General features: G+C 38.9%; 2 protein-coding genes across 2 annotated transcripts in view; both read right to left on the bottom strand.

The window, feature by feature from the left end:
• LOC116726005 (ephrin type-B receptor 1-like) overlaps positions 1-8681 on the bottom strand; it is a 105527-nt gene extending 96846 nt beyond the window's left edge. Inside the window, exon 1 of the mRNA XM_032572458.1 lies at positions 8232-8681. Coding sequence (XP_032428349.1) covers positions 8232-8328 — 97 coding nt within the window. The 5' untranslated portion in view covers positions 8329-8681. The remainder of the gene's footprint in view (positions 1-8231) is intronic.
• Positions 8682-14570: 5889 nt separating this feature from the next.
• Positions 14571-27121, bottom strand: part of gpc1a (glypican 1a) — a 43110-nt gene continuing 30559 nt past the window's right edge. The window contains exons 2-10 of the mRNA XM_032572306.1: positions 26176-26334; positions 23706-23923; positions 23063-23236; positions 21675-21840; positions 20718-20848; positions 19778-19918; positions 18693-18823; positions 17062-17237; positions 14571-15993 (exon numbers count right to left, since the gene is read on the bottom strand). Of these exons, the coding sequence (XP_032428197.1) occupies positions 15812-15993; positions 17062-17237; positions 18693-18823; positions 19778-19918; positions 20718-20848; positions 21675-21840; positions 23063-23236; positions 23706-23923; positions 26176-26334 (1478 nt within the window). The 3' untranslated portion in view covers positions 14571-15811. The remainder of the gene's footprint in view (positions 15994-17061; positions 17238-18692; positions 18824-19777; positions 19919-20717; positions 20849-21674; positions 21841-23062; positions 23237-23705; positions 23924-26175; positions 26335-27121) is intronic.

Genomic DNA, 27121 nt, shown 5'->3' with positions numbered 1-27121 from the left:
TTAATAACATAAAGCTACATAATTTTTAAAGTTTAATCAGTAATACTTTTATAGCAAATTTATCTCAGATCATGATTTCTTGGTTAATGTCAAGTTGTCATAACAAAGACATTTTGAATGATGTCAGCTTTGTATTAAAAGTGTCATGATTTACAGAATGACGCTTTATGACAACAGTCATAAATATTCATGAAGACTTACTCATGTTCATGACAGGTGTTATGTCATGTTTATGACAGTCTTATTCACAACCCGTCAAATAAAGTGTTACCACTGCAACATAATGCTCCCACAAACAACCCAGAGATGAAGCAAAGTTACAATAACATGCAATAAATATGTGAATAGATAGAAAAGTGGTGAATAAGTACAGTCTCAACCACTTTGTCAGAATAGTTCATAGCGTTAACTTTTACTCATTTTTAAAAGTGCAGCAGCCATTTTGGATCCCAAACTCAAATGTACATCAGAGATCAATTGTGATCAATTTCTGATTAGAAATCTGGAAAATCTGATTCCTAAATACAAATAAAATGCAGTTTTTTCAGAAAATTTTAATACAGAGGAGTCCTCACAGGACATTTTGTTCTTTACTGATGTGCTTTATTGACGGCACTTTTCTTTATTTTTGCCAGCTGACTACCAGCTGTAAACTGCCTTATTTGCTTCAGAACAAAATTTTTTGACTTAAAAAAAGTATTTCTAAAGACATTCAGTTTGACATTATTTTTTCTTCTTCCAGAATCCAGAACATGATGTCTAGGCTGCATTTACAGGCATCACTCTAATATCGGCCAAAAACCTTAGTTTAGAGATGGTGCCTACCAAAAAAATAAAAAATATATTTTTCCCTCCATGTCTGACTGTGATAAAGTGGACCAAGATGTTCTTCTTCTATGTTAGAAAGAGGGAACTGATAGTGTGAAAATTAACAGAAAATGTGTGAAGTTTCATAGTTAAGGACCGATTTTCACACTAATGTAACTAATTAATAACATTTCTGTAAACATTAGGCATGTTTTGTTAGAAATGACTTCCTGGACCAGTGAAAGCTGTGAAAGTGACGTCTGAAAGCCTCTGGGTACGGAGTGCAAAGTCTAATATTGTACTGACAGATAGAAAATTGCCTCTTAATGTCCAATAGGCCATGAAAAAATACAGCAACAGATTCTGGGCCTCTCAGCCAAAAGTAAATATTCCCACTGCTTCCAAGTACCTCACAGAAGAAAAATATGAATATATTCTGACACAATCTGGACCCTGTATGGAGATAAATATTAAACCGAAGGCAGTCCCTGAGGAAAACTTGACTGGAAAAACAAACATGAGTAAAAGCCTCAGGACGGGTCCAACGGCTCTTCTTCCAAGCCTGTACTTTTCCTTACAACTGTCTTTCTGTCACACTGATAACCTGTCACGAGATGAATATAGAAACAGCATCTTTAATACATGAGCTAACAGAGCATGCTGCAGACTACAGTATGTATGCATTTTTGGAAGCCAGCCTGTTAAAATGTCAGTTGGCGTCTGCGTAGCTTTTCGCAATGAGAGCATAATTGATTTCCAAAGTCGAGAACATAATTATTTATGTAGCAAATGCCAACACTAACTATCACAGCTATTCCTGCTAACAGCAACATCTAAGGCCAGATCTCTGATGTTTAACCTTTAGCACATCACAGGGTGACACATGGAGTGGAGCATGTTTGTGTTTGGGCTCCAGGGAAAAGCCCTGAATCGGGTTATTAGGAGGGAAAGAAATGATGCATGTAGTGCAGTCAGACATCCACAGTGCAATTCACTTTTAACCTCCCTGCTATGGATGAGTAAAGCCAGTTCATGAATTCTCAAACAAGCCACAACTAGAATCTCCTGCATGAAAAAAAAAGAGCTAAATTAAGTCTCCAATCCTTTGACACTCAACACTGGCACAAATCAGCACTTTAGGTGGCAGAGTCTGCTGCTGACTGGACATTTAGGTCAGAAACAGAGTGACTTTGCCACCTCTCCCAGAGCTTGTTTGTGGGATATGTAGCACTTATACTAAATAATATCCGCTGGGTCAGGCGTTGCATTGACTTTCAGAATAAAAGGGTCAAACTCAGGATTACTGAAGCGCCATTTAGGCTCGCTGAGTAGGTGAAAAACCTGGAAGAACACAAAGGTCAGTGAACGAGGCAGCATTCTCAAGCTACGATGGTGAGCGGACGTAAATCCTGCTTACAGCTTTGTTTTGTTTACAGTATTCAAGTATGCTGATCTTGAAAATATACCGTATTCAACTCCATGGCATAAAAAAACTGCTTGGAGATCTTATTGTAAATCACAGATACGATTCAGTCAAAATCCTTTCAAACGCCAAAGTGAACCGACTCTTTGCAATGAACTACAAAGAAAATCCCAAACATTGAGAAACGAGAGAACTCCAGGTTAGTGATGTCTAAATAAAGACCAGTGGTGCGAGTAACACTGGATATCTGTTAGCTCTGCAATGTTACATAGATGCTACTTTGGCAGATACCATTTGCCCATCTTTGGCGCAGACAGGGTGACTATAGTTCTTCTCAGTAATTCTCCGGAAAGCCATTTTTGTGACATCTTGTACACCTTTTGCGGCTTTAGAAGTGAGGGCAGTCTCTTATGAACTGAATGAAGTGATAACAGACCAAAATGCTTCGTTCACTTCCTCCAACCTCATCGCTAAAACTACAGGCAGACTACAATTCTAAAACAGCAAAGAAAATCAACGTCTTTGTTCACAACTTCTTCTGTTCGCTGATTGGCTGGGTAGAAATTCTACAGGATGAATCCAAGTCAATGGGAGAAAGTCCAGACTGAGATGTGAAGCGATATTAGAATCAAGCAGAAAAAAGTAGGAAGGTTATGGCCAGCCTAATCTGACTAACCGTTTTCCTTCTAAGAAGCTTATTGTTTGATTTGTCATTAATTTCATTGCTAAAGCCTCATTTGTAAGTAGTTTTGGATAAAATGCAAAAGGATAAAAAAAAAAAAAGATCAGGTGTGGACATTAAAGGTAGTTAAAGTTAATTTAGATAAATTCCATCCATCGTCTTCCACTTAACCGGAAGACCGCCAAAGGTGTGCATTCTGATCAGATACCTGAACCGACTCAAAGCAGAGGCTCAACTTTGACCTCATCCACAGATTACAGGGCTCCTCAGCCTGTTGCTAAAGTTGAGTCCAGCCACCCTCCGGAGGACGCACTTTCACTAGCTTGCATCTGGGATCTTGTTCTCTCAGTCACAATCCATATTTAGATTAGCTTATTATTTTGGTTATTTAACGTTTTTGTAATGCAATACCTTCATAAGCCATGCTGGGTTTCTTCCATATTTTTTGTAACAAGAAAAACAAACTTGTGCAAAAACTGAAAAGAAGCTGAAATACCTTACAGAACTATTACACCATTGGTCCTTCCTAGATACACACCTGACATCAGCTTCAGTCCATTTAATTAACCCAAAGTTACATTTAAATGTAGTCACTGGATTTTCCTTACCTTCCCTCATTTGCTTCTTTTAACCAAAGCCATAGTTTGGAGAGAGTTTACAAAAGATCTCTTTGTCTGAATGTGTCAAACAGAAGAGAGGCACAAAAAAGAAATTCACCTCATTATATATATATATATACACACCATGGTACTGTGAACACTGCTATCTGTAATTGGAGAAGATATGCAAGACAAAACTAACGTTACCTAGAAGAAGGAATCTGTAGCAAAATTGCTGTACGGACAAGACAGAAGTTGATAAGGGCTTCTACTAAAGGGCGACAGCAGCTCTACAGGAAGAGCGAGATTATTTCTGCTTGTGTTCTACATGTGACAACAATCTCCTCTCCGCTCCATATGCATGGACCAGAAGCCTTTCTTCTTAATAAACCAAACTTTAACGTTTGGGATGCAGTTCAAAGAGGATTTTGGGGAGAAAACTACTACTCCACATCACCAAAAGAACACCATGCTCAGAGTGAAACATGTGGGTAGCAGCCCTGGGGTAAATTTTCTCAGATGGAACGGATGTTTTTACAAATGGTTTGAAAAAACAACATAGCTTTAACCCAAAACATTTAGGTATCCGCTGGAAGGATGGAGATTAAGAGAGATTTTGTTTTTCCATCACCAAACTGAGTCCAAGCACGCATTCAAAACAAAAAAAATGTGTTTATATGGAGAGCTCTCAGAAACAAATCTAACCAAAACAATCTGCGAAACTAAATGACAAGACGCTTCAACAGTAAATAAAACATAGGCAACTAGATTTTTTTATTTGATAAATTTCTCAAAGATCAGTTTCAGTTAAAGAAAAGCTGAAATAAAAGATGGAAAAATTTGAAATTCTAGAAGTGGAGGAGATTACATCGTCTACCCACTACTTCTTCGTAATTCTTTCCAATACTTAAGTAAATTTGAAAGAAATATTAGTTAAAACAATAAACAAAGACTTTCCTTTGTTTCAAATAATAACACACAATTCATTATTTTCCTGAAAACAGTGAAAATATGTTGGCTGCAGCCCAGTGGCCCACACATAACTAAGCAATAGCCTAATTTTAATTTGAGTTATAAAGCTCATTAAAGAATTTATTAGCCATAAAGTTGCTTGGTGTAATCATTTATACCTTGCCTCTTTACAGTTTACATTTTAAACCAAAATACTTTTTTGGATTTGGTTACCAGAACAAACAACAGTTTTTTAATTCTGCAAAATTGTCATTTTTAGCACCATTTGTCATGATTAATATAAATATATTAAGCAAATCTAATCACTGATAAGTAAGCGTCAATATATTTCAAAGATGTATCTCTAGTATTTCTGATGATTGTGGCTTATAACTTCTTAAAAGCAAAAATGTTCCTTCTTAGAAAAGTAGAAATACCAAAACTAAAAATGTTATACTGTCTCACAAGGACAGTGAGCCATAAAATGCCACAGGCAAAATGGCTATTTACCGAGTGCTGTTGTAAACATAATGTTAGAAAATCGAATGGAAGAAAAGGGTGTGGTAAGCAGCAGGGATAACTACAGATTTAAAAGGATTGTGAAGCAAAGCTCAAGAGTTTGGGGGAAATTTACAAGGAGTGGACTGAATCTGTTCCAGAGCCGCCAGACACAGATGTATCCAGTTAAATGGTTGCAACTAGGGCTGTTGTAAACAATTATTTTAGTAATCGATTATTCTGACGATTGAGTAATTGAATAAAAAAAAATAGCTAAAATATTGGTAAACGCTGCCATAAGTTATATTAATATTGGATATTATCAGCAACCCAAATTTTCATTTTTGTGCATCCCTAACAATCACATTTCTGTCATTTAGAAAATGAACCTCTAGCAATAATAGTTCACCTTAATAAAAAGATATGAAATTCTATTCAATTTAATCATAAAGCAGCAGGCTCACTATGACACCAAGAAAATGCCTATACTCCCGTTTTACATTATGTATTCATCTTACATCAACTTAATAGAGGAACTCTCACTTTGCCCTGCCACTTATAGCTTTTGTGTCCATGTTAGCAACAGAATTTGGCTCCTTTGTCTCACACAGAAACACATCTGCCAGCCATGTACCGCCATCCATTTGTTGTGACCAGGATGGTGGTAAATTTGTGTTTAAATTTGTCTGTAATGCTAAGCTAATATCAGCTATTACAGCCTGCTGTGTTCTGAGAGTCTCTGCTCCACATGTCTACATTCACCTACCGCGCACTTCGCCATTTGCTTCGAACCAGCCACCAGGCAGCATCTCCAGGAGGAGAAAGGTTGTCATACTCCACGCATCGAGTCAGTAATTTTAGATTATTGGTCCCCCGAAGAGCAATAAAACCAGATAACCAGATATTTCCATCTGTCCATAAAATCCCCCCGGATGCCCTGGACCAAACTTGAATGTTATGCTGCTAGCACTTAGCATTCATCTACAACTTGTAGGCAGAACTGAGGGCGAAGTGCAACACAAATAATCACCCGGCCGGTGTGGTTCTTCTTCTTGATTCTCATTTACGGTTGGCAAAAAATCCAAGTAGTGTTACCGCCACCTACTGATATGGACTGTTTCTTATATAGCGATCACATTTACCAGTATTATGCTTTTGTATTTTAAAAAGTGTTTAGCGAAATCCTTCATGTCCAAATTTCAATACTGCTATTACTCCTTCTTCCACCATCTTATGAATTTTATAAATCTTCCTTTTCCGTCTTTGTCCCACCTTTTATAAACACAGTGTGGTTAATAGCAAAACATAACTTAATGAAGCTTTGAGGCAGATAATTTCCCTTTAAGGATTTTAATAATCGAGATACTCGATTCATTCAAGGAATCGTTACAGCCCTAGTTGCAACTACTTATGTTAAGTCAATCTTTAGTTAAAAGCCATAATTATCAAAAAGTTTATCAATACATCAAAAATGTGTCTATAGTATAAGACTATTTGAATTTGTGAAATATGATGCACCTGTAATATGGCTTGAAATTGTAAGACACATAAAACTGTCTATGTAAGACATAAGATATGGAAGGGAGAAAACATAAAGAGCATCAGAGGGTGTTTTTTTATGCCAACAGAGCCCAATAAGTGTATACCTCAGCTCATTAGGCACCTACTTACCATGAAAAGGCCACTGTGACCACAAAACAATCCACCACCCACACTGTGCCTACAGTAATTGTCTCACCTCTCTGGCTAAAACCACCTACCTTCTTGTTTTGCCACGCCAACAAATACACAAACTCCAGCAAACACTCACACACACACACAGGGGGATCCAAATGGCATTCTGTTTAATCAAAATAAAGCTGCCCTTCCACACATTTACATGCCTCATAATAGGTGAGACTAGGCACCGGGCCCGTTGTTACACGCACCATTAAAACACAGCAGTGGACTAATCTAGCACTTCCATAAGCAACAGCAGAGGCAGCAGAAGCATCAGCAGCAGCAGAAGGCAACATGGGAGTGGATGCTGTCAGGGAATGCAGCAGAAAAGAGCAGGAGAGGAAATCAAACTATGCAACGAGCAAATATTAATTTGGGAAAAACTAGAAAAGGTCAGAGGATTGTACAAGAAAAAGGAAAAGTCGGTGATGTTTGAGCAAAAGGGAGAAGCTGATAACACTTGGTCAGGAGTAAGTGTGGTTCTACAAGAGGAGAATTTGGACTTCAGCACTTTGAGTGGAGGAGGAACAAGGAGCTTGAGAAGCAGACTGAAGAGAGACAGTTTTTGATATTATACCATTTGGAGAGTCTCTGAGGCGAAGAGTAACGCTGAGAGAAACAATAGAAGAAACAAGCTGACCCTGTCTGAGGACATAAAGGGTGACCAGATGTGGAGTGGTGCAAAGAAAAGAAATGAGAGGAAGATGAAACACTGGCAGGAAAGTAAAACAAAAAGTTGCAGCAGGAGATGTTTGTTGGAGACAAAACAGCAGAAACCCAACTTGGCAGGGAGCAGCAGCAGCACAAAACAACAGCGGCAAGAGAAGCAGAAGCAGCAGGAGCTACAGAACGTGATGCTCTGAAAATAACAGGAGATTAGAGTTGGAGGGGCACGCAACATAAGAGGCAGAAGGTGGTGTTTGGAAAGGAGCTGGCGGGGAGATGACGCTTCTGGAAACAGCAGGTGGAGAAAGAGGTGATGTTGGAGAGGGGAAGCAGTGGGGGAGGTAGTAGCATGGGGGCCACCAAGCACCTGTGAGCTATAATTATGATTCACTTTGCTGCTCCAGCAGACTGTGTGATAGCAGAGCTGTGACGGTGTACTCAGGAGAGAGGAAACATGGGGATGTTTGAAACTAAACAGCACACACTATTATCATAAACTGTATTCACATCACGCAGGCAGGAGGACCTGCGTGCAACATGACCTGTAAAAATCACACAATTGCACTGAAGAATGTTGAAAGTGGATAGAGGAAATTATAGTTTGTTGCAAATATTGAACATAAAATACTGGATATGTAGTGATAACCAATAAAACGCAATAATCCAATTAGATGGTTGAAAACTTGATGAGAAAAGTCCAGCAGTAAGTAGTACATCCAAAACTATTTCTTTGGAAACCCAACACGAACTTAAACCAAGTCTGCACCAATTCCTTTAACCAGCTTAGTTGGCATTTTTTACGTATCCAGATTTAACATCCATAAGCGCGTTAATTAACTCCAGGTTTTACCCTGCATCAGTTCTCCATCAACAAATGTCCACCTACCTTCCACTGCGCACACAAGAGTAATCACACAGAGAAGCAGCGCAAACCAAGTGGCCGGAACGGCCAAGATCCCTCCACGCCTGTCCGCTCCCATCATCCGGCCGGCAGAGAATAAAATAGAGAAATCCCAGGGAGACACGCTGTATTCCTCCGGTGAGCAGTCACATCTCAGTCCTCAGTTCGGTGCGTACAGGAACAAGCAGCAGAGTCAGTGGAGACTGAGAGGAGATAAACTGCTGTTGGATCCGTCTTCTCCCTCCGCTCAGCCCGTTTTCGCCGACACCTTCCTGCCCAATCAGGAGACAGGATGTCGGCTTGAAAACCAATAACCCAGTCTTCCCAACCTGACCCGAGCTGCGTGTCCAATGGTCAGGTTCCCCCCACACCGCCCCGGGACCTCGGTAGAAGTGGCTAAACAGTGACACTTGGTGGCGAAAAGCAAGTTTTCCACAAGCGCACAGTGTCTTTCTGGATTCCTCTTGAATTTCAAGAAATTTTTAAGATTAATCTCTGAAATGTTCTGAGTTCATAAGGTAAAGAAAATAAAATAAATTAAAAAAAAAATCACTTTTGAAAATAAAATGGACTTTTGGATCTCAGAAATTTCCAAGATTTTTATAGAAAATATCTCAGATTTTTTTTCCTAGCAAATTTTGACTTTGAGCTTCCTCAGTTTTTCTAGAAAACTTTTGAAATCTCAAAATTTTGAGATTTCAATTTGCAGTATATTCCTGCATTTTTATTTTTTGGAGGAATGTACTGTCTTTTGTCTACAGTGCCCATAATATGCCATAGTTTCATAATACAAGTATGTTTGCTGTGTGAAAGACCACAAAGTAAAACATAATTGAAAAGATGAATAACTATGACTATATAATTTTGTTTTGAACAATTTGTAATTTTATAAATAAAGTATCTGAAAGCTATGATGGGCTTTTGCATTCTAGCCCCAACGGACAATATTTTGTATTTTCCCTGCAGTTATAGCTGAACTTGTTGGGATAAGCCTTTGCAATTCTAGAAACTGACATTTTTGCCCATTCATCTGTAAAATAGCTCAGGCTTTTTCAAATTGCTTTGAGAAAATCTGCAAACAGCAATATCCACGTCTTCCCACACATTCTCATTTGGCTTTGCTCTGGACTTTGACAAGGCTCTTCAAATCCCTCAATATCATTTGAGCAAAGCCATTCCTCTATAGCCTTAACTATAACTACAGATTTAGTTTTAGTAAACAAAATTTTATGTCAAACTCTACCAAACATCTGTGGTTTGGTCAGAAACCAGGCAGAACAATCATAAGTTACAATACTGCGATGCAGAAACACCAAATACTCGCGAAAACGGAGAGAGATAGATAGATAGGAGATTTAGGAGCGCGAGGACCGGATAGGAGTAGGATGGAGCTGGCGAGAAAGAGGAGGATTTCCCCTATGTGGGAACATTTTGATTTGATAAGCCCTAACAAGGTAAGGTGAGCTGAACATTTGCAGATGCATTAGGTTTGCTTATGAGGAACTGTATTTTTCACAGTTTCTTATTTTCTGTAAAGGTGAGGTGTTTATTGTGCTCCAAGGAGTTGGGGTACAATAATAACACCTCATCCATGTAGTGTCAAAAAAGAGAAGTCGTGTGAAACCAAAAACTGTGGAGAAATTGTTGTTTCTTAATAAAAATGCATGAAATCATCCAAGTTACACAAGCATTAGCCTATTCACTACCCCCTCCCTAGTTCTACAAGCACTTTCACTGTCCTCTGCCTGATTAAGCCCATGCCATTTTTCTAGAGTCACAGAAAAACATTATTACACAACATGCCATATCACATGACACTACTATTTTGGGAATAATTACACACAGAGAATACATTCAAACAATATTTTATTATACACATATGTGTATACATAATTTATGTAGACAAATGATTTTGGATCATCACTTTCATGGACAGAATTTCTAGGCGCAGCCAAGGTGTTGAGGGGATCCGATTTGGTGGCCTTAGGATCTCATCTCTGCTTTTCGCAGACGATGTGGTCCTTTTGGCTTCATCAGATCGTGATCTGCAGCTCTCGCTGGAGCGGTTCGCAGCCGAGTGTGAAGCGGCCGGGATGGGGATCAGTGCCTCCAAATCCGAGGCCATGGTCTTGAGCCGGAAAAGGGTAGAGTGCCTTCTCCGGGTCAGGGGGGGTGTCCTGCCCCAAGTGGAGGAGTTTAAGTATCTCGGGATCTTGTTCACGAATGGGGGAAGAAGGGAGCGGGAGATCGACAGGCGGATTGGCGCAGCGTCTGCTGCCAAGCGGGCGCTGTACCGGTCCGTCGTGGTGAAGAGAGAGCTGAGCCAAAAAGCGAAGCTCTCGATTTACCGGTCGATCTACGTTCCCACCCTCATCTATGGTCATGAGCTTTGGGTCATGACCGAAAGAACGAGATCGCGGATACAAGCGGCCGAAATGGGTTTTCTCCGTAGGGTGGCTGGACTCTCCCTTAGAGATAGGGTGAGAAGCTCAGTCATCCGGGAGGGACTCAGAGTAGAGCCGCTGCTTCTTCACATCGAGAGGAGCCAGTTGAGGTGGCTCGGGCATCTGGTCAGGATGCCTCCTGGACGCCTCCCTGGTGAGGTGTTCCGGGCCCGTCCCACCGGGAGGAGGCCCCGGGGAAGACCCAGGACACGCTGGAGGGACTATGTCTCTCGGCTGGCCTGGGAACGCCTCGGGATTCCCCCGGAAGAGCTGGAAGAAGTGGCTGGGGAGAGGGAAGTCTGGGCCTCCCTTCTGAAGCTGCTACCCCCGCGACCCGACCTCGGATAAGCGGAAGAAGATGGATGGATGGATGGATGGATGGACAAATTAGATCATAATTGCAGTTTGAATTTAAAAAAAAGATTAACAAAACTTACCACAAAAAAATCACAGGGAGCCAGAGCAAAACAAAAACAGGAATACAGGGGGGAAAGACAGCAGAGAACTGATTGGGAAATAAATGGAGAAACCAGTAAGGAGTGACTGATAATATACTGGTGAGGTTGATTACTTGAACAAGGACAGATGACTGATTAGAAACTGGTTGCAGGTGTGAGAGGAGAGAGAAAACAGCACAGGGGGCGAGGGAGAGTACAAACTGGGTAACTAGAAAAATGAATAAAACAAATAACTAGACATAAGGAGCATAATAATATTTTCATTTTGCAGTTATGTGCTACTTTGTGTGGATCTATCAAGTAAATTCCCAAATAAAAACGGTTTCATTCAAGTTTATGTATTTAGCCTTTTAAATGTGGGGAAGTTCAAAGAGTGTAATACTTGTGCAAGGTACTGTAGTCAGTGGACAAAACCGGATTGCTATATTTTTATGTGATCAATATTTGTAACAATTATGACAAACCTTTGTCTAGATGATTCTGCAACAGCATATATTTGATGTTTGTTATTTCAGTGTTTTGTGTCTTTGTCTCCCAGTTAATAATGCTAATAAGCTTAAAATGTACCTTTTCAAATGCTCAGAATACAAAAATATACAACAAAAAAATAACTTTTTACAAAAATCGAAGAAAATTGCAGTGAATAGATAAATTATGTCTGAAAAATTTCAAAGAAAACTGCAGAAACGTCATTATGATTGTGTTTTTGTACAGGCAACATGTCTTAAACATCCATTTCTCTCTGCTTTGTTAATGTTATAATTCAGTAAATATTACTGTCCCTTCTCAGCAAACCCTGGAGGAACATGAGGGATTATTTTTACTGACATTGTGCTTACCTCGGAGGTTCGCAGCTGTTCCGTTTGGTGACTAATCTTCTTTCTCCCTGGAGTTTTGGTCTCTACTTTAACTGCTGAACGAAATTGTCTTATTTTCAAAACAATGTCTGCTTCCTGCATATAGTGAAAAAAAAAGCCTTACTAGAAACATGTGTATGTTTAGCACTCTAATTTATAAAAGACTGATATCTAATTGTATGTTTAAATTTTAGCAATTAGCAAGTTAATAGTGGAGACCCAGAGGTTAATTTGCTTTAAAAAAAAACAAAAAACTTGAAGTTTTAAAAGAAAAAGCCATGACCATATTCTTATATGTGACCATGGACTGCAGAGGAGGAAGGGGATTAGGTTAATAACACCTGCACAGGTGTTTTTACTTAGGTTTACTTCCTTCCTCCCAGGACCACATTGAGTGACATTTCCCTAAATACCCTCCTAGCACCTTTTAGAAGGGGAACAATTTCTATTATTCTCCCTGGCACAAGCTTATCCTGAACATGGGTCTAATCTGCAGGCGTGGAAACATCGGTGCCACTTCCTGTGCCGTTTCAAACTCCCACCAGATGGAAACAAATGCATTCAGTTTGGAACATGAGACCTTCAGATGAACTTGGGCATGATGTTTTAATACACTGTGGGCTGACCATATTGCTTTAAAAGGTTTTATATGTGGCCACACAGATTACATGTGCATTTGTGGGTGAGTTGTGTTTTTAAAAGCTGTGTGTAAAGGGACTATGTGGTCCTAATGTGTTTGTCAATTAAACTGTAAGAAAACTGTGCATACACAACAATCACTATGGTGATGACAGTTGCAGCATGAAAATTATTGTAAAGCAATTCAGTCGTAATGTCTTCGATGTTTGTTGCCTCACAGTTCACGTGTTCGCTTGTGTTTTCAATAAAAACCAACCTGTGCCAGCGAGTTCATATCTTTAAAATGTGCTGCTGCAAGAAGTTAAAATGTCCTCACAGCCTCCAATGTTCCCCCCAAAATCAATAAAAGATCTGCTGGCTGCCACATGAGCAGAGCAATAACATTCAAACTGTCTCCAGCAGCATTTAGGTTGCTCTTTAAAACTGTGCTGCAGGAGTTGCTTAGCTGTTTTAAGGAGTAACTCTGGCCTAAGAGGGTCGGGTCGGCCAAATGCTACGATGAGAACTGATCGATTCTCTTCATGCCAAGGAAAAATACAGTTTCTCGATAATGTCCTTCCATGTCACTGTAAAACACACGTTTAACTTTCAAGCCCCTCATAATCTGTCAGAACAGGTTTCAGATCAGTTGGGATTGTCACAAATATTTTTTTTTCTTAGCATTTTCCATAATTTCCCTTTATTTAGCTCTATTCATCTTTCCATCCACCCTTTCCATTCAGGAGAGACAAAATTGATTTAACTTTTTTTTCCTTCAAATTCAGAAATCATGCGTTTTTAATATTTTCATAACAGAATAGGTTATATTTCTGTGACCTCCTCAGCCGTACATTGACACTTCAACATCTATTTTAGTCATGTAATTCCTTTACTTCATGCACATAACAGCACTGTTTTTTCTGTTACATTAATTATGTTTCTCTTTTTTGAGACTTTGACAGTTTTGAAGGTGTAAAGAAATATACCTCTAATCTATATGATATCTGTAAATATCGGCCATAGCAGCAGTATTGGTTCATACTGGTGCATTCCCATTAAACAGGCTATAAAATTGTTTCTAATTAGCAGCCCAATTCAATAGAGTGCGTATAGCAGGCTAACATAACTTACCCAACATAACTTTATATTGACACAGCAAACGGTTAAAAACTAAAACAAAAACAAACAGGCCTACACAGGGCCGGATTTACAAGGATGGGGGCCCCTGGGCTGGAGTCAGTTTTGGTGCCCTGTCCACTGAAGAATAATAATAATTTTACTCATGTAAATTACAATACATTAAATTACAAATTACAGTAGGTTAATATGTCCTATGGCCAGTTGCTCCATATTATTCACAAAAAAGCATTTATTTTAGCTTCCTAAGTTTCAAAACTTAAGAATTGTTCATGTTCTTTAAAATTAAAAAAATATGCATACAGGTCACCTGACATGGGCCTATTGATTTTATAAAGAATGCAATTGCTGCTAAATGCACATTCGTAAAAAAAATAAAGAAAGAAAGAAAAAAGTCACACAGAGGGCCTACATATATTTACAATTTGTGAAATATTCAAAACTGGAGACCAGGCAACAACTCTTACACATAGTGGCTATTTAACACAGTCCTAGCTACATCACAAGATCATTCCTATGAGTAATTATAGTATTTATTTAAATCTTCAAAATTTTTATAGTTTTTTAGCTGAAAACCAAATATGTCGTTCAAAGCAACAAAACTCTTGCTGCTCTTGAGGAGAAGCCGCCTTGGGCCACCAAATCGCTACATTCTGAACTCGTCTTTAGTTCAAAATCCAAACCAAGGAGTTTGCTAACAAACTTAGAACAGACCAGTAATAACATACACAAAACAAACCAAAATTATTTATAATCAACGAAGAGTAGGACTTCCAAAACAATCCAAAGAATAATCGAGTGACACTGTCATCTGCTACAATCAACCAGAGTTTAATGGATGAAAGGTGATTAAATACACTGATGATTAAAAACCCGCCTAATACAGAGTCCCAGACTGCATAAGTATGTGTGTATTTAACACTGCTGCTATTTGTGTAAATTAACATGTCTGTAACAGGAAAGTAGTGCAGACTTTAAAAGAAGGCATGCCAAGGTAAATAATATCACCAGTCAAATGTAGAAAGAATCTTGAAAAAATTCTGTATGTACACAAACCCAGGCAGCTAGAAGAACCGGAAAACCTTTTCTTTTGTTGTGACATATTGGTTTCATAACAACAACTCATTACAAAACCTGTGTACAGTGATGTGTGCAGCGTATTAAGCTTTGGTTTGATGTACTAGTTAATCAGCCACTTTGAGATGAGTTAAGTACCTCTGAACGCATTCATTAAGAAATCTTCTCTTGCAGTAGCAGTACAGTAGCTTTTCTTCTTTTGTTAGTTTGTTCAATCATTACGTTTTCTTTTGTGGTAATTGGAAACAGGATACTTTGAAATTCCTCGCCCTCAATAAGCAGATTTTAGAAAATGTGTGTGCTCTTGCTTATTGGAGGCTTTGATGAGGCCATTCCTTTATTTACAAAGGTAAGACGCCGTTTAAAAACTGGACATTTCATTTCCGGCTTTGAAGTAAAAGTAAGGTAAACTGATGCAATCACAGAAACTCGGACATTTCAAGAGTGCGATGCATTGCGTTGTTTTCGACTGAATGGACCACTTGTCAACATCACAGATAATGTGGATTTCATTGCCAGTAGAGTATTATGTTGTACATTCATGGCTCAGTATGGTGCCAGTTTTTAAGGTAATGTACACAAACATTTACAGCGTACATGGTTTGCTTAAGTCAGACAAACTTGAATAACATTTTTTTTTTAAATCCTCGGTGAATGCACCACAGATAAGGTCACCTGCTGGCTGGAAACTGGAGCTACAGACATCTTCTTCATCGTTGTTACTGTCTTCTTTCAAACATCCTCATCAAAAGATCCACTGACCTCACACTAATTCACATTCAAACTAAAACACATTGAAGCGCAGCAAAGTAAAGACTAAGGTCAATTTTCATTCCTTTAAGTCAAGGAAAATGTTCATCCATTCAACAAAATGTCTTTTTGGCAAAGTTTCGTTCCACTTTTCCTCCCATTCAACCCCATTTCCCATGGTTCAGTCCTCAGGCCCCTTCATACAAAGCAGTGAAGGGGGTCCATCATCGCTGGAGCAGCAGGACGGTGACTGGGAGCAGCAGCAGGAGGTCGCAGACGCCGATGCGAGGCGTGGGCGCTCCTCCGACTGGCTTGGTCTCCGGCGCGTAGGCATAAAGTCCCGGTCTACTCCGAGCACACTGACCGCTCAAACACATCCCGCTTCCTGAGCCGCTGATATCCTCACCTGCAGAGTTATCAAGGGAAATTTAAATAACTTGCATCTATTTTCACAATGCAGCCGTGAAGGAGTCAATTTGACTCCCGGAGAGCTTTCAACCTCGAGTAACTACTTTAAATTGAACTTCCTTTGGCTCAGACTTCATGACTTTTCCTAAAATAACTCTCTTTAACAACGCTTAAGTACAGGATATTTGTCACATAAAATGTCCTGCTGGGGGACGTTATTTTTACACTTTATAAACTGCATCTGGAAATTGCTATGGCAACTGTAATTTAGTGCAAACGAGTTACAGGAATCATGATTGACCACATAAATAGAACAAGTATTTGCTCTGTTGGTTTACTGGTGGAATGATAGAGAATTGGAAAAAATGAAAATGGCAATTGGATTGTAAGGTATAAGGCTTTTCATTCTGGAGGAATCCAAACAAGTGAAATCAGTGATTAATATTAGATAATAACACTTTAGCATTGTTTTTGCTTTTTAACATGAGTCCCTAACTGTAGATTTGTGCCTTTTCTTACCAGACATAGCTTCATCTATGAGCTCTGCAGATAATTATGCACTCAGTATGTCTTCAACATGACATAATCTGTACCGTAATGTGCAATAAACAAATAAAGTAATCAAGAGTAGAGTAAATCAACTAGTAGGAGGAATGTAAAGTCAGTCACAGGGCGCTGAGTCGTGTGTGTAGTTCGTGCTGTTTGAGACTTAAGAGATTAAACTTTGCGATTTAAAAAAAAAAAGTCTTCTCAAGAAACTTCAAACTTTCTATTCAGGTTACAACAGCTGCCACTTGTTTTTCAGTCTAAGCTGAATTATTTGAAACGTAGATAACTTGGGGAGGGGGGGAAGAAGACTTCTCATATTTCAATTACTTTTTTCGTTCTCCATCTTCCATATTTGCAAGATTTGTAAAAGACTAACAGATGTCTTTTTAGAGGAAATATATTTCCCACAAATACCAGTTTTTGCTTAACTGTTACCTGTTCTTGTGTTGTGTTAGCAGAAATGTAGAAAATGTTGAAAATATGTAAATCTAAGAGAAACATTTTGAAAGGGTCTTACTTGCATCCTGAAAGTCCACATCATTGCCTTCCAGTGCATCTTTTAGTCTGTTGCTCATTATTTTCAGTTCCATGATCTGCTGTCGGATTTTCATGATGGGTTTTGTGATGTCGAGATCCACTTCTGGGTTGTTGATCTGATTTGCCAAACCGTCACCCATCACCCCTGGAAGGTACCTGATAGGAGCAGAATGCAGCTAGTGAACCACTTTCACATCGCCAGTAAATGAAAGACAGACAACTGATTACAAAATGATTAGAGACAGTTACAGAAGAGTTGAAGAAGGGACACTTTACATGCAACATCCTGTTTGCAGGATGTGTTTAAATTTGGGTTTTCATGACATTTTACTGCAAATCTGCCTAGTTAGCACAAAACATCAGCTAATGAACACAAACATTCCCATACTTCTGTGGTATTGAGGTGTAGATCTGATCTAATTTAATCATATAATTCTTAATTCTTTTCTCTAGCTTGTTGTGAATGCAAAACAATCCTGCTAAACTCCAGTAACTGCAGGTCAGGGGAAAAATATTTACAAGAAACATGGCTAGTTTTAAATAACTCTAAGAACAATCAGCAAACCCATACTTTTCATCAGTCGGCAGCAGATATGAACTGTTGCTTGAGGGAGAGTTGGATTTAAAAAGTAAGTCATATGAAGCAATTTTAAGATAATGCAACAAGAAATGATTCAGCAATTTGTATTAAAAAATTGTTAGCGTTCAAACTTGTGGAACCACTTTTAGGCTTTAACAATGTCACTTTAGTTACTTCATTTTATCCCTGATTGGAGAAAAATGTTAAAGTTCTTATAAAATCCACCAGAGGGAGATGCAGATCTTTAAACAGTTCGTCACACTAATAGTTCACACTCACAAAATTCATACATCCTTCAGCTGTCACACCCAGTCAGTGATTCATGTATATTTCATGGTTCCTCACGTTATTCAGATAAGGAAGACACGTTTAAATGAATGTGTTTTAGAGGATAAATCTGATAGCTTGGCTGCAATCCAAGCGCTTTAAACACAAGGAGATGCTGAGTGTGGGTGAATAATGCACATATAAGCACAGCGTCACATCGCTGTGTAATCCATTTACTCGTGAACTGAGGGAGGTTTGCTTATCTGTGTGGCATTCAATGCTTCAGCTAAACAATCTGTGTGCAACAAAGTGCTTTTTAAAACCACGGATGCAATTTTATCTCAGTATAATTTTAAATTTGGCAGAATTGAGATTTAATGTTCTTGTATTTAAGTGCAGCAAATTGTTTCTATCATAACATCTTCAGCATAATATACGTTGTCTCTTCCCTTTCTGATTGGATTTCTTCTCTTCAGAACCTTTTTTTTTTATCATGCGATTGAAATCATTTTTTTCCACACATGCAGAAAGACTACAGACAAATATTCAAACCCTGGACTTTTATTTCTGCTACCAACTTTGCACTTTGCACCCCATTTAATCCTTTTTAATCAGAAGATGAAAGCATTAACTGAAATAAAATGAGCCTCTTTACATAAGAGACTAATCTGTAAATTTAGGGAACACAAAGAGTAACTCTTCACTAGTTTTATGAAATTAATTAAAGATGACTAATTCCCATCTTTCTTTTGATTTGCTCTCACCTGGCTTTGGTCATCCCATTCCAGCAGTTGTCCTGACTGTTGCTTTCAGACGCCAGTTTGCTGCACAGCGCTACCGGCAGCTGGACCCAGTACTGCCGCATGTCCCTCAGTTTACTGGACAGATCTGAGACCTGAGACCAGAACAAAAGCAAAAACATTTTCTAACATCACATCATACAGAATCTGTTCAGTTCCAGTCATTTTTTATCAGAGCTAACACCTGAAAATCTCAGTTTAACTTTAAGATTCATTGAGCGTTTCTTGAAACGTGTTAGTTTCTCAGAGACAAATTACATATATAGGCTGTTATTTGGCTAAATTAAAGTTTAATTCATTCAAAACTGGTTGTGAAATATCAGCTGAGTGTGTGGCATCCCGTGGAAGGAATCTCACTCTAATTAAAAAGACAAACAGCTAATGAAGCAGATCATCTATAAAACAGTTTCAAACTTTTATTAAGTCTAATTAAGACACCTACAGTGGTAGTTTTACAGTAACAAAACCCAAATTACGACACACAAGTTCTAAATATCAACTATTCAAGAAGCAATGAGCTAAAATTACGCTACACAAACTAAATCAGGGATTTTTATCTTTTAAGTCTGACCTGTCTTTTCAGATTTGGACAGATTCAGAAACAGTTCTTTATCGTTCATCCGATATCTGTTAAATTCTGTAAATGTTGCTGCTGTTGTTTAATGCGTTTCTGACTAAAAATGGTGCAGATTCTTAGTTTTGATGCATTTTGCGACAAATATCAGACTCTTTAGCAAATCAAGAAGAAATTGTAACTGATTTATCGGTGAATCTCTGATTAATACACAATTCTCTTTGGAAATTTTATATTTTCCATTTCAACTTCAAATAAGTTACAAAAAAAATACAGAGAAATAAGAAAGGATGGTATTAAAGTTAGCTTGGACCAAAGCAGCCACAAAAAGGCGATTGATAACTTTCAGCAGGATAATAATCCCAAAAAATTCCAGATAAAAAATAAAATTGTTCTCTAGACACAAAGTTAATCTTCTTCCATATCTGTCAGTTTGATAGAAAACCTGTAGGATTAAAATCCAGTGGACACACACCTGTATCTCCAGTCTGAGCCCAGCCGTTGGGGACGGTTTGTATTCGAACGCAGTCAGCGAGCCGCTCTTCTTCTTCTTCTGCTCGTGGGCGTTTGGAGTACCTGTTCCTGGTTCACCTGGGGAGCCGCATGTTTGGAACACCTGCAGAAACAATTCCCAAGCTTTTACCATGTTTCTCAAAAGCTCCACATCCTCAATTCACCGCTACACACGTCACTTTTTATCTTAATAGTATGTGACAAAGCTGCAATATTTATCTAGTGTTTTCTTACAGCAGGCAACCAATTTTTATTATTTGTAATTAACAGGCAATGAAGATGACTGACTGAGCAAGACAAAGCGTTCTTTAGTTCAATTCATACAGAATTCACTTTTCAACTGGATGCAATTTTTCATTTACAGAGATTTTTAAAAAACGCTTCTTCTCAGAAGGTTTCAGAAACTGAGAATATGGATAAATGAAATATTTAGATTATATGAATTTCTTGCTCAGAGGCAAATGGAGAAAGAGCATTTCCAGTTAGCTGTAAGAATAAAATAGTCCACTAGATGTCGCCACTGGCAAACGTCTCAAATAGATCTGAATATAATACCATCCATCCATCCATCCATCCATCCATCCATCCATCCATCCATCCCATCCATTTTCTTACACCTTTGTCCCTAGTGGGGTCGGGAAGTGCTGGTGCTTATCTCCAGCTAACGTTCCGGGTGAGATGAATATAATACCTATTTGTGAAAACTTTATTTTGAAATTAAATTAACAAAATCTTTTATGTTTATTTGATTCAAGAATAACCTTTGAGACATAGCACCTCATTTCCTTAAAAATCATAAAATAAACAACAATAATTCAAATCATAATAAATAAATAAATATACAATATTTATACACAACATTTAAACAGACTAATTTAACGCTGTAAGATAAAATCTCTTACCTTTGCTGTAAATGTGTCCATGTTTTGCTGCAGATAGTGCACAGCTTCGTAGATCCGTATGGGGATGGAGGACAGAACCACGTCCAGGCTGGGTTCTGTGCTGAAGCTGGACGCTACTTGGATCATTGTGTCTGAAAGCAGAAACAAACACAGAAATCAGAAACCACTGCTTTACATACACAACCTGTAGAAACGCTTTACGGTTAAACAGAAACCAAATGGAATCAAAAAACTAACAATCTACCTACAGTTTAAATCAGAAATTGGTATACACAAAATAAAGCAGCATCTTTTTTACTCACTGTCTGAAGTTAAATCCGATGAAACTTTTCTTGTTTTAGGTCAATTAGAATTACTAATATTATTTCTATTTGCTAAATGCCACAATAATGAGAGAAATAAAATGTCAGATTATCATTTTAATGTCTTCAAAGTCAGAAGTTTACATACATTTATTTTGGTAGCTCTGCCTTTGAACTGTATGACTTAGATCAAACCTTTTGCTTCTCATCAGACCTCGCTGGGTTTCTGACCCATTCCTCCTCACTAGAACAGAACTGGTGGAACTGGTTTTGTAGGTCGCCTCACTCTCACAACCTTTCAGATCTGCCCACAATTTCTTTATAGGATTGAGATCAGGGCTTTGTGGTGGCCATGTCAAAACATTGACTTTGTTGTCCTTAAGCCACTTTGTGACCACTTTAAAGCTCCGGTCATCTGAGCTTTTAACTCTCTGACTGATGTCTTTAGTCGTTGCTTCCATATTTCCACATGATGCCGTTTATTTTATGAAGTGCACCAGTTGCTCTTGCAGCAAAAATGCTGCCACCCTCCATTTATGATATATGAGTTTAACCTTTTTACAATATTCTAACCATTTCAGTCTTGGCATATTGCAGTCTAATTGATTACGTCTCAAACAATAAGATGTGTTGAGGATTGACTGGTGCGTCTTACCGATGAGCTCCTGCCACACCGGATTCAGGTCAGCCTGGTTGGCCAGGCAGCCCTTCATGACGTTTGAGCAGTAGTTGGAGCAGGGCTGGACCGAGGCCAGGCCGCGACAGTGAGGGCAGTATACCAGTTTCATCAGGGCCTTGGTGCACTCCTCAGCGAGAGACACCTGGAATCAGACCCGTCAGATTAAAAGACGGAGGTTTATGGGGATGTTCAGAATGCTTTATTCCCAATGGTTTACTCCACAGTACCGAGGTATGACAACAGAGGGCAGTATTTACATATCATTGCATGAACAAAAAGGGATTACGGCCAAAACATTTGCTACTAAACTATTAGAAAACAAATAATGGGAACAATTACAAATCTATTTTAAACATCTTTATTCAAGGAAACAATTTAAACTCTGGCTTCCCATGAGAACGATTTTATTCCTACTTTTTAGAGGTCTTGCATAAAATATATCATGTAAAAAAAAAACATTATGAGATTAAATGTGCACTGGCCATTCATTAAAGTTTCTAACTTTGGTCTCATGAACAGACTCCCTTGTGTTTAATTTGGTCAATGTTGCATTACAGAGTGAGGTCATGAGGTTTGAGTTATATTAAGAGTCTGCAGTCACAGAGACAGCTGAGCATGTAGGCTGGATGTGAACCGTGATGCGATAGGAAGTTTCAGCAGGTGGCAGAAATGTGTGCAATTCTTCACAGGAAGGAGAAAGGAATAATTCAAACCTTAAAAACATAGATAGATATTTTGCATTTAACTATTATGCAGGATTGCAAAGAGTGCATTTGCATCAAGTTTGTCAGGATTATAATCTTGATCTTTTTTAAAATAAGCTAGTAAAACTGCAACTCATTACTAAAGAAAATCATATAAAGATCCTGATGATTAAAAATGCTTTTTGATGAGACACATAAAAGAAGACACACTGCACACATGTGGGAGTTTGTGGATAATCTCCACTAAGATCTAAAAAAAAAAAAAAACTCCTTGCTCCAATAATTTTACATCAATCTTGTCAACCCTCTAAGAGAGAGCTTTGTTCTGACGGCAGAGGCTGACAGTTCGTTTTCGATTATCTTTGTGTTTCCCATCTGCAGGGCGGAGGATTTTTCTCTCACAGTTTGGGTGTGACAACCACACAGCCACCACATGTGATTTCCTGGGAATCGGCCCAGCAGACATTAGACACATTCCCAAACAAACAGCCAAATTATCAATAGTTCAGATGGCATTTTCTTCTGGCACAGTTACCAGAATGCAAACCGTAACTGAGCTGATGTTTCCATGTTTGTCCTCAACAAGGAAGGGCTTTCTTAATTCTGTGTGCATATGCGTGTGGGCGTGTGCAGAAGGAAACGCAAATACACAAAACTCACCTGTGAGACCTTCTTGATCACATCTGAGCTGACCAGCAGGCCCTGGACAAACGACCTGGCCGTGACAAAAGACCGGATCACTTTTGTTTTCATGTCCCGAGGAATGTCTCCGAATGGCCGCAGCGTCTCCTGCTGCTTAGCAACACATTCCAGGTAATCCTCCGACAGGTTGACCTATCAAACAGAGACGACAGCCGAAAACACAGAGCAGAACAATTAGGCTTCATGATGCAATTTGACTTATTTTAACCAAACATTTATGCAGATTTAAAACCATGGATATAATCCCTGATCTGGATTTTTAGGTCCTTTCCTGTGTTCAATTTCTACAGAAGAGGATGAGGGCCACTGAAAAGAAAATAATAATTCTGACTTATTTCTCAGACATTAATCTTCTGATATCAAAAGACAGAAATCTGAGAAAAAAATTTTAAATTCTGAGATTGAAGTCAGATTCTTTTTTTTCATTGGCCCTAATACTCTTCCGTAAATTTTTTGTTCATTCCATCCCTCATAAATTTTGCATTCAGCTCAGTTCAATTTAACTTAGCATTTTTTTAACTCATTTCATGTCAATACACATCCACTAGCATTTCAAACCACAGCAAACTCAAGGCCCAAGAGGGCATATTCCTGTACTCACCTCTGTGAGGGCAGAGGCTTTAAACGTTCGCTCCAGCAGCTGGGACCAAAACTCGGACAGGTTCTCGTCCAGGTGGAGGGCTGAGCCCCGGTAGTACTGACGCAGGTCGGCATAGAGCTCTGCAAACAGACGGGCGTTCTGGGAGTACAGGGGGCCCAGCGGAGACAGCACCTCCTGCAGCAAGCGCTCAGACTGGCCGTGCAGCTCCGTGAAATACGCTACAGAAAGACAGCAGAGGAAAAAGTCAGGACACAACAAGCTGACGCCAGACTTTGTAAGGACAATCCAACTAAATACTATTAGAGTTAAATTGTGCAGATTTATCTCTGTCACTTCATTTCCAGCTCTGAACTTTAATATCTCTTTTAGTAGAGCTATGCAAACTACTACGTTTACAAGGTAGTTTAAAAGTAACTGGATTCTCTCCAGATGATAAAGTGATACCCATCAGCTGGAAAGACATTATAGAGAACAACTATGCAAAGCAAATTAATTTTAACAATTCAATTTGATTTAAATGTAATCCACCAATCCACAACAAATATTATCTCAATGCACTTTGCAGAACAAACACAGGTGTAATTCCCAGGTGTTCAGTGGATTAAAGACAGATTCTGCTCTTTCTACCCTAAAAAATCTGCTCTGTCGCTTCCATATGTGGTACTAAATTGGATCCGTTTCCGATTGTTCTCAAAGCGTCTGCAGTCTGAACGGTCATGTCGCGTTTTCTCCAGCTTTTATGTGATTGACGTGAGACATGTGTCATAATTCTGCACCAGAAAAAGCCACACAAGGTAAATCAGGACATATTATAGACATTATAAAATTATGAAAGAACTCTGCGTCACTGAAATTTACAAAAACTCAGAAGTTTCAGTAAATGTCCCAAAAAAAACTTGCTTTCCTTTTGTTAGCGTCCTTCGTCTTGTGACAATCCTGTCGGATCCCATTGCTGAATAAACTTTAAAATTGATCCATTAGCGGCTCAGTCCTACTTCTGTAAACTGTTCACTGCTGTGTGACGTCAACGTTCTTCTTCTGCGCATTTGGGCTGATTTGGTAAACCGTTCAAACAGAAGTTTCACCACGGTTTAATTAGTAGTCTGAACAACCACACAGCAAAAAAAAAGTAAAAAAGAAAGAGAATTGACCATCAAGCCCTGCTGTGTGAAAGTAGCCAAACAGCGAGTGTTTAACTTTAGTGAGACGCTTCTTTAAGCCATTTACCAGATCCTGAAATCGGTTTGAAGAATCGTTACTCGACTTCACACTTTTAGCTACGAGAATTCAAATGTGAAAAAGTTCAAGCAGTATAAATGCTGCTCTCTACATCACCCAATGTTGTTGTCCGTTTGGCACTTCCTACCACTGGGTTGTCACAGCAACCACTCCCACTCCACCACTGCGTGGACACGACCTGGCAGATGTTTTAGGCTGGATGCTCTTCCCTTCCCGCCTTTACAGCATTCAGTCGTCTAAACTAACTTCAGATCAGTCAGATTCATTAAATTCAGTCCGATCCAAACACACAGCCCAGTTCGGTTTAATAACTTCATATCTTTACAAATGCGTTCATTTTGTAAACTGGTTACTTTTATTGCTTGAGCTTCTTTTTCTTGCCTAATTAAAGAAAAAAAAAAACCTTTCTGTAATGGTTCCTTTAATATCTCCGGTTCTGTCAGATGGATACAAAGTGACAATGAGAAAAAACAGAGAATATTAGAGAATCAGAGTGCTGTCTCTGTACTATAATGGTTTCAAAGGCTGTGGACTGCTGCCAGGCTGCTGTAACCACAACCAGATGGACAGCCACATTACTGCAAGTCCACAAGGCCTTACGCCTTAGACTAATAATAATAATGTCTTGCTCTGAATTTGTCCTCCTGCTGCCCAGTCTCTGTCTTTATTTTTGCGTTTTTACTCACTGTTTCTGCTCAGCGCCGATGATTTGTTCTCACTTGCTGTGCTTGTGTCTCCATGTTGGTATTGGAGGCACTTCTCAGTTTTCTTCTTCTCTACATCGCCCTCTGCCTCTGATATTCACTGATCTGCAGCCTTGACTCCTCGATGGGTCAACAGCTCATTAGCTGAACTAGCTACTGCCTCCAGGGGCAACCTTTTTTCTGGTGTTGGCGGGGGTGTGTGTGTGTGTGTGTGCGTGTGTATATCCCTAAAGATCAGTGGATCGGCTTATCGCATTTCATTGTGTCTGGCTGACTCCGGTCTCATTATAGCGCCCAGGCAGGGGTCTTCTTGTCACACAGGACACACAAACCTGCATCCACACACACACACACACACACATAATCACTGCTGTTATTGAAGCTGAGGTATTGACCGCCAAACACAACTTCGCAAATACCCAACACACAAATGTCACGCTCCTCTGGGTGCGCTTCTGAAGGTTTGTTATTGAGCTCTGGCAGTAATGAGTGTCTTGTATGCACTCACACACCAACACCCTACTTACTGTCAAAGCTCCTGTGGAGATTGTTGAAAGTTGCCTGCAGGGACCTGCCGGCCTCTCTGATCAGTCCCTCGGTCTCCTGGGCGCTCAGACTGGCCAGGTTTCCCTCCATGGTGATGGTGCAGCAAGTGGGACCCTGAGGACACATCCTCAGCTGTTCACCTTTAAAAAGAGGGAGAGACGTAATTGAAATGCATAAATTTTTATGAGTCAATAACTAAATTAGTCAGTTTTTCAACATTACTCTAATTTACAACCAAGTGACACCTGAAATTACAGCAAATTAACAGCTAGAGTACCTTCCACACCCTGACACCCTGGTCTTAAGACATGCAAACATCTTTACAACATGCTAATCTCTTTTTTGTTGTAATTAATTTCAGATACATAATTTGTGACCTTCAGATGATGCAGGGTTACGGTTAAAATAGGGATGCATCAATCCACTTTTTTCACTTCCAATTCTAAAATCAGAGGCTTTAATTATCGGCCGGTACAGATCCGATACAGAAACACAGTGCTAATCTGACTTAAATCTTTTTTCTTTCTTATTTTAAATGTACTGAATTACAGATTTATATCATAACTCTACACCAGTACAGCTTCACAATATGACCAAACATGTAAAAACAACTTTAATTAGTTCAGTCAGTATAATTAGGAAATGAACAGCCGAGGTAAAATAAATAATAAAGAAACTGAAACTGACAAAAATAGGTTGTCTACCTAAGGCATCACTTAACATAATATTACTCATTTTAAATTAGTAATACTATTCAGTGGGGATGAAAAGAAATACTTTTTCTTTTTATAAATTCACTAGTAAAACATTAACAAACACCTCTAAACCTATCTAAAAAAATAAATAACACTAAAGCAGTTTTTATAATTTTCATTTGCTTTTTCACATTAATTAGTGTCTTGTAATTACAACAAACTTCAAACTACT

Source organism: Xiphophorus hellerii, chromosome 9, assembly GCF_003331165.1.
Source record: "Xiphophorus hellerii strain 12219 chromosome 9, Xiphophorus_hellerii-4.1, whole genome shotgun sequence".
In the NCBI taxonomy this organism is placed as follows: Eukaryota; Metazoa; Chordata; class Actinopteri; order Cyprinodontiformes; family Poeciliidae; genus Xiphophorus; species Xiphophorus hellerii.
The sequence above is the reverse complement of the archived record's forward strand: the minus strand, read 5'-3'. Positions and strand labels throughout refer to the sequence as shown.